Source organism: Cryptotermes secundus, unplaced genomic scaffold, assembly GCF_002891405.2.
Source record: "Cryptotermes secundus unplaced genomic scaffold, Csec_1.0 scaffold1379, whole genome shotgun sequence".
Classification (NCBI taxonomy): Eukaryota; Metazoa; Arthropoda; class Insecta; order Blattodea; family Kalotermitidae; genus Cryptotermes; species Cryptotermes secundus.
Genome location: NW_019718634.1, coordinates 499,304 through 510,889, shown reverse-complemented (window position 1 = coordinate 510,889; position 11,586 = coordinate 499,304). Strand labels below are relative to the sequence as shown.

General features: G+C 43.1%; 3 protein-coding genes across 4 annotated transcripts in view; 2 read left to right on the top strand and 1 right to left on the bottom strand.

Moving 5' to 3' along the window:
• LOC117282241 overlaps positions 1–2,483 on the top strand; it is a 3,667-nt gene extending 1,184 nt beyond the window's left edge. The window contains exon 2 of the mRNA XM_033751114.1: positions 1,356–2,483. Coding sequence (XP_033607005.1) covers positions 1,383–2,360 — 978 coding nt within the window. The 5' untranslated portion in view covers positions 1,356–1,382 and the 3' untranslated portion in view covers positions 2,361–2,483. The remainder of the gene's footprint in view (positions 1–1,355) is intronic.
• The window catches only part of LOC111863323 (cytochrome P450 4C1), a 222,376-nt gene that overhangs the window by 100,748 nt on the left and 110,042 nt on the right, over positions 1–11,586 (bottom strand). The window lies entirely within an intron of this gene.
• LOC111863332 lies at positions 2,754–8,950 on the top strand. The gene is made up of 2 exons (XM_023849575.2): positions 2,754–3,360; positions 7,665–8,950. Exons 1-2 carry the CDS (start codon positions 3,277–3,279, stop codon positions 8,670–8,672), a joined length of 1,092 nt encoding a protein of 363 aa, XP_023705343.1. The 5' UTR covers positions 2,754–3,276; the 3' UTR covers positions 8,673–8,950.

Sequence of the window (11,586 nt, the reverse complement as noted above, 5' to 3'; positions counted from 1 at the left end):
CAATCTTCATTCCACCAATTGCTCCACAATCGCCCTCACTTATCATCTGGGGCTGGTACAATAGGCCAGAAGTGGCCGCAGTACAAGGGACTTAGTCCAAACCCACTAGCAATAAATCAAAATACTAATATCAAACCTGGTCACAATGTATTCATTTCAACGTGATCCACTCTTAAACGTCACAGACCCCGAGGGATATTTTAAAATGGCGATTTCACTGAGCATGCGTGCTACACGCTTGGACAGTTCTGGACAGACAGCTGAATTTATACTGACAGAACTCTAATGCACGTTGAGAATTGAACAGGAAGTCTCATCATTTGTCACATAAGCTGCCGTTTTCTCACGTATTCTTTCCACCCTTGCGCGTTATCGAATGACACGTCGAGGCTTATGTTTAATGCCATCTCCCACGAATAACACTCATAAATGATCAATCGTAAACCGTCTCCTTTATACAGTGCACTACACTTTCACGTGACGAGCAGTGGTAGCATAGTTCGTATAACGGCTGACTACGGGCTGGAAGACCGTGGGGTCAGAGTTCGAGTCCCGGTAAGGTCAAGAATTTTCACTTCTCCACGTCGTCCAGGCCGGTTCACCCCAACCTCGTGTACAATGGATAACGGAGGATCTTTTCCCGGGGCTAAAGAGACAGGGGCGTGAAGCTGACCACTCACCTCCAGCTAGTGCTGAGGTCAAGAAAATGTGGATCTATACAACCCCTCCCCCATACGCCTTCATGGCGTAGTGCTTAATTAGTTAAGCACAGGGCAACTTTATCTTCTTTTACCTGTTACTACACTTTACAAATCAGCATAAAAACAGTATGAATACTTAGAGAGTATGGCAGTGCGGATCCGTTGCGTTGAGCACACCACACCCTCTATCCGCAAAAGTTAGCACTAGCTTCGCCGACAAGCGGCGGTCGCTCGGTCGGTATAGTTCGCTTCCGGACTAAAGGTCACGGGGTTTGTTTCTTCTCTTTTTAATATAATATCTGATCAGTGTTTCGTGACCTCCAATATATCTCACGCGCCAACTCTCGACAATTTATTGCTATGTTAACCAGCAAATGCGGTAATGACAATAATCAGACTTACGATTACGATTATGTATAAGGATATTGAACTAGATAAATATCACTGTTGTCTAGTGGATAACCAAGCAATTCTTTCAGCTAAGACAGTCATTGAGATACAGTTACTGCTGCCATATGCTACTCCTGTTAGTAACTACTACGAAGTCTGACAGATAACATATCGATAGAGCAGGAAGAGTTACAACTTCATAAACATGAACTTCAGTGTGCATCGGTGACTAGGTCTTCACTTTTCTCTCTTTCTTTTCTCCAGATATTATAACGTACCGACTACTGTGGAATGCTCAAGCGGTTATCGCCAAAGAAATTTCTTGTGGCTGTTGTGGCAACAGTTGGTGTCCTGTTTACTGTCACAGTTCTTCTCCTCGGGCTATCACCTCCGAAGAAAAAATTTCTTCCGTATGACGCCGAACTATTTTCAAAAATAGAAGGGAGCAGTTTTGAAGGTTTCAACAACGTTACTGGAACGCCAGATGGCAGTAATATAGTTCCAAATTATGTACATTTCATATTTTTCGAAAACAGTTACATCACATACGTCACGGCTGTGTGTGTTTTGGCAGCTTTCAAGAATCAAAAACCAGAGAAAATTTTCTTTCATACGAACGTCAAAGAATTCACAGGCCCTCACTGGGTTAAAATACGGGACACATTGGGCCCTGTGTTGGAAATAAAGCATATTGAGATGCCCAGGACAATATATGGTCAGAAGCTACGAGAAGATTGGGTTCCCTGGCACGCAGGTGACGTCATGAGGATAAGAGTTTTGATGCAATATGGTGGGATATTTCTAGACAATGATTCGTACGTTGTACGTAATTTGGACGTGTTCAGGAAATATGAAATGACAATTGGAATAACTGATGGTGACTATTTAGGGACACAAGTTTTAATAGCACATAAAGATGCTAGGTTTCTGAAACTCTGGTTAGAATGTTACAGGGATTATAACCCCGACAGCTGGTATTACAATGCAGGTGAGAAACCTATGCGAGAGATTTTGGCTTACAGACCAGAACTTGTTCACACCGTGAAGACTTTACTGGGTGTACACGGACTCACTGTGAGGCTGTATAACTGGGATTCTTGGAGAAACTGGAGACTCTATTACAGCATACATCTTGTGATAAGGCTCAGGAAACATGCTGAGACTTGGTGGCATTACATGCTCTGGCCCAGTATTGACGAAACTAACATATGTCAGTATGAGAAACCTTTTGGGGAAATGGCGAGGGAAATTTACTCAGATTTTTGTTAATCAAATCATAAGTCGCAGGCTCATTTCATCTCGGAATAAATTGTTCCATCTTCTTCTAGGACGTCCTAAGTTTCGTTTTCTTCCACGTTCACACTGCACAACAACAAAAAATATGTTAACTAATTCTACAGGCCGCGCCATAGCTCAAGCGGTTAGTCGCTGGCTTCCCACCGCGACGGCCCGGGTTCGATCCCGGGTCTCGTCATGTGGGATTTGTGGTGGACAAAGTGGCGCTGGGGCAGGTTTTCTCCGAGTACTTCGGTTTCCCCTGCCAATCTTCATTCCACCAATTGCTGCACAATCACCCTCACCTATCATCTGGGGCTGGTACAATAGGCCAGAAGTGGCCGCAGTACAAGGGACTTAGTCCCACCAGACTAGTAATAAAAAAAAATAATTCTACAGCGTTTTGAAAAATCAAGTGAGTGTAGTTTTGTAGTTCAACGTGTCCTCAAAACAGTGATGTGTTCAAATGTTATCCGTAATTTTCAGTGATTCGATACAAGTGCATCAGTTAAAGTGCTTCCTTCTTCTGAGTTACAAAGCTCAGAATATTTCATGACTTGGGCTTAACAGCTTCCGCGTCACAGACGGCATAGCTCGCTCTCCTGCTCAATGTTTATTTCGTGTTTCATAAACGGAACCTGTTCTAAACACCGCAACACTTAACGTTAAGTGAACTGCAACTTATATTTGAATAAAAAGGCATGAAATTGTGCGACTTGAGGTTCTCAAGGACATCAATATGAATGTTCCTGTCTTGTGGGACGTGATACCGTGTATTCTGGTAGATCCTTTTCAACATACGAAGGAAATGTCTGCCTATATCTTCAGAAAAAAAATATTACGAACGCCTTGGAACATGTAACCCCTATAATCATAATAAAAGTATCTCTGTCTTGAAGATGGAGGCAGCATGTACCACCGAAAGACCGGGGAAACTACTAACATCAACACTGTCCAAGGATCGAAGCACAGAATCACCATCAATACTCTGGCGGTATGTTCATTTTTCATGTGCTCTTATTGAATTTATGGCTTATTTAACGACGATGATAATAGCTCAGTCTACACAGTGTCTAATGGTAGGATGATAGTAGAAAAAAGATTAATTTGAAAGGTTTTAAGAGGAGCTGTCATGGCCGTCTCTTTCGATGAAAATAGCAAGCTTTTAATTTTGTTGTTGTTATGTTTTGATCCATATTCTATATACAGAACAACACAAAAGTCAGTTAACTGGTTAATAAAATTTATACCAAGCTACGACAGAAATTTCTTTANACTAAATTAAAAAAAAAAAAAAAAAAAAGTTGTTCAGAATGAAATCCTCCGTGTTCAGGGCGCAACTCAAAACGCCCTGATGCCATCCTACAAACTCTCTGGCAGGTTCAAATCTTAACGTTCCCCTTAACACGAGAGAATGGTTCAGGTTAACTGACTTTTGGGCCATTCTGTACTAACAGCTGATCTACTCGGCTCTGCCCACGCGTAATGATCAGATATAATTAGGATGAGTAATACGCTTACAGCTTATAATATTGATGTTAATAATATTAATAGGAAGTAATCGAATTTCGAGCAAAGTAAGCACTCCATTACAATGTAAGATCTCTTCCGAGATACAACGCCGTGTAGTCCGTTATAAGTCAACGGACGTTTCGGAAGAACATATCGCCTCCATCTTCAGGGTAGAAAAATAAGCCAAGAAACAAGTTCCTCCGAAACGTCAGCTGACTTCCAATAGACTATATCGCGTTATATCCCAGGAGATACACAATTCCTCATAAGCAGAGCTGTGAGAACCTCAAATCCCACATTTTAATTTTGTTGAAATAAGTGTACCTAGATTCTAAAGGGTTCTGCCGATTGTATAAACACACAGAATACTGGGTTTTGGATTTTCTCCATCGTCCGGTATTCTAGAGAACAGAAAACACGACGTTTCGGAAACTGGATCTGTTTCCGAAACGTCGTGTTTATTCTCTAGAATACCGATCGATGTGAAAAGTCCCAAAACCCAGTATTTCTATAAGTGTAACTGTTTGGAAATGTGCCCATAACTTACACACAAATACAAACTCCTCATTACACATACCAAGTCCCGGGCGAAGAACTAGTACTCCTGCTTGTTTACTAACAAAATAACAACTAAGTACAACTGGTATTTTCCGGGAACTTTGAGGGATTATTTCTGACAAAACACGTTCAGCGCAGAATTAGGACCGACATTTCAGTAGCTGCTCGATTAGGTTCGTAGCCGATCGTGAACTGAATTGCGAGGAACCCTGTATGATGACGTAATGTAAGTAGCAGAGTTTGAAAATCGATTAAAATGTCAGTGGGAGTGATATAAATTTTGGAGCAGGCTGTGAATATAAATGGATTTACAGAACCCTGAGTAGGAGTTCCCTTCCAGCACTATCGTAAGGGATATGACATCGTGTAGTCCCGGTAGGTGTTCACAGACGTTTCGGAGGAACATACTCCTTCCACCTTCAGGTTATGAGATTAAGCCAAACAATAAAGCAGAACGAGGCGGAATGCAAATTCTTCTACTTAGTGACTGCTTGCTGAAGAAGGATGCAATATGTTCCTCCGAAACGTCGAGCTCTCGCCCAACTACACGGCGTTACTACCCACAAGACTGCATTCAGTGTACATTAATTCCCTTATTGGGGGGTGGAGCTCAGCTGGGTCCACTCCGCACGGCGGCCACTGATTGGCCTATTGTACCTGCCCCGGGTGACTATGATGATGGAGAATTTGGTGGAATGAAGATTGGCAGGGGAAACCGAAGTACTCGGAGAAAACCCGCCCCAGCTCCGCTCTGTCCACCACAAATCCCACTTACCAGACCCGGGATCGAACCCGGGCCGCCGCGGTGGGAAGCCAGCGACTAACCGCTTGAGCTATGGCGCGGCCTATTGAATGTTCATAATACATTATATTATTAATTCTAGGTTTTCACTCTGATTAACTATTGAACCTAATGCAGCTTTAAATATTTACATCCTGTACGCACGGCCAATATCACGGATGTTTCGGCGATACGTGCTGCTTCCATCTTCAGGTTATAAATTTAAAGGATGGGTGAGTTTGTTTGTGTATATGTTTCAAAATAATCACCAGTGGTCAGGACTCTGAATGACAATATTGTCACGTGTATGAGTGACTACGGACGGAGTTTGGATTGGTAATTGGATTTTATTAACCACTTATAGATCTAACTATAAGTAATTATAACGCCCTCGCTAATTCATGCTCCCGTTTTTAATAACCGTTTCTTGGTAACGGTTGCTAACAATGTCCTCTGCTTACGTCTTTCCCTGCTGGCTAATGTCTCATAACTGACTACCAGGCTGGCGGCCATCTCACACCAACCTCTCACTCTTCTGACTGACTTAACCCGTGTAGTATATAAAAATTATCTGTTTCAACTCTGATGCAGGTTACGCCCTTCCTTGACGCGTTGAGATCTGGGTTGCGTGATAATTTATCCAGAAATCGTCATCTTTCCTTTGTTCTAATCCGCGTGTACTTAATCAGTAATCACGGGGCTCCGTCTCTACGCATCCTAAGAGATTATCGATTGCTCCATGCAGTGAAAATGTGTAACGGTGACACATGTTTAAAATTATTTCTCTCGCGGCATCCAGATCCTGAAAAGTGCGCATTCATATAACCTTATCAGCACTTGCATTATCATGGCCAAGATATGGCGAAGTAGCAGTCGTCAAACCGGGACGTGAATCAGATAAATGTCGGCATTGTTGTACTTCCAGGGTTCGATACGGTGAGACTCGATCCAAATATCTTAACAGCACTATCTCAAATTCTTGGATGTGACGTGATGAACGTTAACCGACTCTTCCGGCGAAAATACTGTCTTCATTTCCAGAATCCAATGCTGAGCTAATCAAGAAGCAAGGAAACTAATTCTTATTCCGAAATTACACTATCAGACTACACGGTGTCACACCTCACACCTCAATCACAGCTCAGAACCTCAGGCATAACGTGGATAAAACCCGTGGCCTGCATTCCGCAAGCGAACAATACCGACCGAGCGACCGCCGCTTGTCGGCGAAGTTAGTGCCAACTTTAGCGGATAGAGGATGTCGCGTGGTCAGCGCAATGAATCCCCACTGCCGTTAATCTCGGTTTTCTAGACCGGAGACGCTATTTCCTTGAAATAGCTCCTCAATTATCATCACGAGATTGAGTGGACCCCGTTCCAGACCCACTACTTCCCAGGGGGAAAAAATTGGTGACGCCGGGAATCGAACCCGGGACCACTGGATCTGTAGCCAGAAACTCTGACCAGTAGACCACAGAGACGGGCCATGCTTTCCTTTTTAACTTTTGGAGCATCAAGAGACAGCGGCAGAAAGTATAGTAGAAAAGTATGTCAAAGCGAAAAGTCATGGGGAAAGTGGAAATGCTTNTAGAGGAAGGAGTGTGGGGAGAGTGTCGGGGGTTGTGTGGGGGGGGGGGGGGGGAGAGGATCCCAGGCAGTGCTCGTTTGTCCTTCTGGTAAGGGCAATTTGTACGAGTATAATAGAAGACGTTATGATGGTTAAAAGCAGTGGCTTGAGACACGGGCCGCGGGATATTGATTTCCTGAATCAATGTCGACTATATAATCCGGAAAAATAATTTTGTTTTGACAACAACGGGGCGTAAGAGCGTAAACCTAAACATTTTCGTTATGCAATCATAAATACACGGCACTTGGGAGACCCTGTGCATCTCGCCGATCAGTATGCGCCTTGGAAACTGGCAACGGTGCGCAGAACCTTGTTTTGTGGGCGCTCTGATTTCAAGAGGTAGGTGCCTGCCGCCAACTCCCAGGTGGGGCAAGCATAAGTCATTACTTATCTAATCAGGGCTTTATGGAAGGTCCAATTTAATGTTACCGTTTAATCGTTCGCTTTTGAATATGGAGTAGATTCTGATAAATATTCTGAAGGCCCTGGCTTCAATCATTTCTACATGCAAACTCCATGAAATCCTCTTATCTAAGATTACACTGAGATATTTTACACGATTGAGGAAGGGGATATTCGGTCCATTCAATTTGAAATGAACGTCAGGTGGTCTAATATATAAAAGCTGAGTTCGTACCTCACAGTAAACACTTCGTCTCCATAACAACGACCAACCGGTTACTGAATTTTAGGGACACTGCTCTTTACTGTGAGAAACGTACATAACATATAAATTCAACGTACAGTGATAAAACTTTTGGTACATATACTAACCACTGTGATTTGCTGTCTTGAAACTTTATTTACTTTGTTTCAGATATCAATCATGACAACTTTAATGATAAAATGGCGAAGGATGCCGCGAGCTTGTCTCTGTATGATTATCATAATCCTGGTCGTTTTGACACTTACAAGGAGATATATCAGCAAACAGCAAACACGTTTCCGGCCTTACGATCCTAACCTCTTCAATAAGATAAAAGGAAATATATTTGAAGGATTTGACAATGAAACAGGAACAAGCAATGGTTCCAGTATAGTCCCAAATCACATACATTTCTTGTTCCTTAATGCCAGTTACATTCCTTACGTACACGCTGTGTGCGTGCTAGCAGCCTTCAGGAATCACAGACCAGAAAAAATATTCTTCCATACAAACGTTGTTCAGTTCACTGGAAGACATTGGGACAAAATCAAAAGAACTTTAGGTCCCGTTTTGAAGGTTACAAATGTTACGTTACCAACTGAAATATTTGGACAAAAATTCAGTAAAAATTATCACCTCTGGCATGCTGGTGATGTAACAAGGATACGAATACTTATGCAATATGGCGGGATATTTCTAGACAATGATTCGTACGTTGTACGTAATTTGGACGTGTTCAGGAAATATGAAATGACCATTGGAATAACTGACGGTGACTATTTAGGGACACAAGTTTTAATAGCACATAAAGATGCAAGGTTTCTGAAACTCTGGTTAGAATGTTACAGGGATTATAACCCCGACAGTTGGTATTACAATGCAGGTGAGAAACCTATGGCAGAAGTTTTGATATACAGACCAGAATTAGCACACACTGTACACACACTTCTAGGTGTGCATACTTTGAGTGAGAGATTGTACATATGGGACAAGTGGGACAACTGGCGGAAGTACTACAGTGTCCACCTCATAGTGAGGCACAGGAATTACATGGACACCCTATGGAACAATTTCTGGTGGCCTGATTTAGATGAAACAAATATCTGTGATTATCCTAAACCGTTTGGAGCAATGGCGAGAGAAATTTATTCAGATTTTTGTCCTAAAAAAGAAGTTTAAACTTATAAAAATTGACTCAAGGCTAGTTTAATGCTTGTTGACAATGTAACGGCAAGAATCTTTGGCTGGGCCATCTGTTATCAGACTCTGAAGTGAATGTAAACGCAAGCCGTCAAGTGGCGTCTCTATCGGCGTTCAAACGAACACGTTGCAAACTTGCACGGAGCGGACGTTACATTACTTGTTTGCATATAGTAAATGAGACAAGGGATGAGATAATAAAGGAATGAACATTCTTGTGAGAGAGAATAATTATGATACATATTTGTAACTCTTGAAAATACTGAACCTAATAAATAATTTTATTTTCATTTGATGTGATGTTACGTACTAGTATGAACATAATAGGGTAACTTGATCAATTTCATGACACACATTGTTTCACGCCAAGATACTCTTAAATTGGCCACGAAATTTGGTGTGTTCCAGAGCTGCAGTCCAACAAGGGATACACGATACCACATCCCGTCAGTCCTATCACATTTTAAAGTGATTTCTGGAGGTACTGAGGAAAACAATGTGAAGATAAGAACAGGATGTCATATAAGGCTGAAGCCTGTGAGAATCCAACGCCTATTCCGCTGAGGTTTCTCGTGATTTTCTTCAGTATCTACAAGAAAATACTGGGGTAACACCCCGATTAGGCCACGATCGCTTCCTACCCGATCCTCTTCCATTCATCAATAGAATTACAGCAATGACAGGTGGGCGGGTCTGAGCTTCTAATTCCGGGAACTTAACCTTATACGTGCCGTGTTATAACGGACTCGATTTAGGCGAGATGCGACAGCGCCGTGCGTTGAGGAACATGAGTCATCGTGAATACATTCCAGTAACATGTGGTTGCTGCACTGAGGTCCTACGTAGTAATAGACATGGGGGGGGGTGATTCCCATTGGAAATCACAACAATGGCGGCACGTTTCGATGATTTTCCGATTCCCACACCTTATACTACTTGTAAGTGGGTGAAGAGACGGCGGGGGATGGTTCTTGAGAGGGTGGGTTACGACGTACGTGTCTGCAAGGTAGTCCCAGCGGTTCACCCCCACGAATTCAAAGCTAAGACGGTTTGAGAACAGCAGCCCTCGACGGGGTCTGGGAGTTCGAGTCACTGAACGAGTATATGACTGAAGTGTTCTGTCTTCTGGGATCTGACGCCGTGTAGTCGGGCGCTTGTTGCCTGCTTCATGCTGCTTCGATGAAGGGGATATGTTACTCCGAAACGTCACTTAACTCTCACCTGACCATACTGAATTATATTCGAGAAGACAGCCTTGCATAGTCACCGCCGTGTAAGATTGTGAGGTCTCTACGTGAAGGGCCCAGACTTCGAATCCCATGGTTACATTAATATTTATCCCCCAGTTCATGCATCCAAATGAGTCAAAACATTTTTAGCCTAATTTCCTTATTAAAAAAATAAAAGTAGGCTTATGAGATCCCCCCTTATAACTTTTTGAATGCTTGAACCAATCTATATAAAACTTGGTATGTATATCATAGCATCTGAGCTCATATCAATGACGTACTCCATAAATCCATCTCATCAGTCTGTCTGTCTGTATCCCCCTATCGTTGCTATATAACGGCTCGTTAAACATGTTACCGCTGCAACGACTACACACGCAACAATAGACGATTTGTTTTACGCGTCGTTTTCTATGCGGTCCGTGTCGTGTCAAAGGAAGATGGGTTATTAGTTATTTCCAGAACCCCTTCTTCTAAATTGGTTATCTGGTGACGTCAGCGCCGGGACAGTCGAGCGATGAACTGCAGAAGGCCGGAAAGGAGGACGTCACAGCCTACGTGGGCTGCGATCGGCATTTCCCTGGACTGACTGAGGAAACTCGCGAAGAACCTCATTGAGGATGGCCCGTGTTCCGGTCGAGATTCGAAGCGAGAATATGCCGAATGCGCTCTAGAGCATCACCGCTACGTTAACCCGTTCGGAAAGGATGATACTCAAGTCAAATATAGGCCTACATGTATGACCGCAAGGGTTCAGTTGCAAAAGAAAAATCTCTGATCGTGAGCCTCGAGGAGCTTGCCGCCAAGACAAACTGATTGGCGATAAACCGCCAGTCTTGAATTAACTCTGACCCTGACACAGCGCCGATATACTCGTGCTGAAACTGCGGTGCAACAAACGTAGCGCCTGCGCAGAAAAACCGACCCCTCCCTTGTCGAAGACGAGGCCCCATTTCGAAACACGTACATATCTAGGAGAGAATAAAAAATCTTTGTCATTTATCTCGTGGAGACTGAAGGAATGACTGTGCTGGCAAAGGCCAGCAGTAATTTAACCGACCGATCGAGTCACTCAGTCATGTAACAACGTGCCTCCCCGGTGAAGAATCCAGCGTGTCGAGTGAACATATTAATCAATAGCCGCTACCAAGCAACGGCTGTTGGACTATCTCCTGTTTACACAACTGTTACTTGGTAATGGGTCTATATGTCACAGTATTATCCAGGATCACAGTAACGCCCGAAACGTCATAAGAGAGTCGGTTGTAACCAGAGCAGTTCGGTGTAGGGGCAGCGCTCTGGGTTCTTAAACGGGGTACGCTGGTGCCGCGTCACGGCCGGGAAGAAACGCACTTGATTGCTTCCAGTTAGTTTCATAGCTTCCTGCTCTGCCGTGGGGCAGAAACGTCGGTGAACCTATGGTGACCTTCAACCTGTGACCTGAACATGACTCGAACTGCAGGTCTTCCAGATGGTAATCGTACGCGTTGCTATTTGACCTAAGCAACTCTTCTTCTGAACAAGTGAACACTTATTTAGCGTTTAATAAATTCTCTCTCTAAAAAAAAAAGGAAATTTAAAATTTTATTAAAAATGTTTTAATTGAGCAGGAAATATTTTACGGGACCCTCTTTCCCCTCCCATTTTTATATTTTCCTTTGCAT

Coding starts and splice junctions, on each gene's coding strand:
- LOC111863332 (XM_023849575.2), top strand. CDS start 3,277: ATGTACCACCGAAAGACCGGGGAAACTACTAACATCAACACTGTCCAA. Junction 3,361..7,664: donor TCACCATCAATACTCTGGCG/GTATGTTCATTT, acceptor ACTTTGTTTCAG/ATATCAATCATGACAACTTT.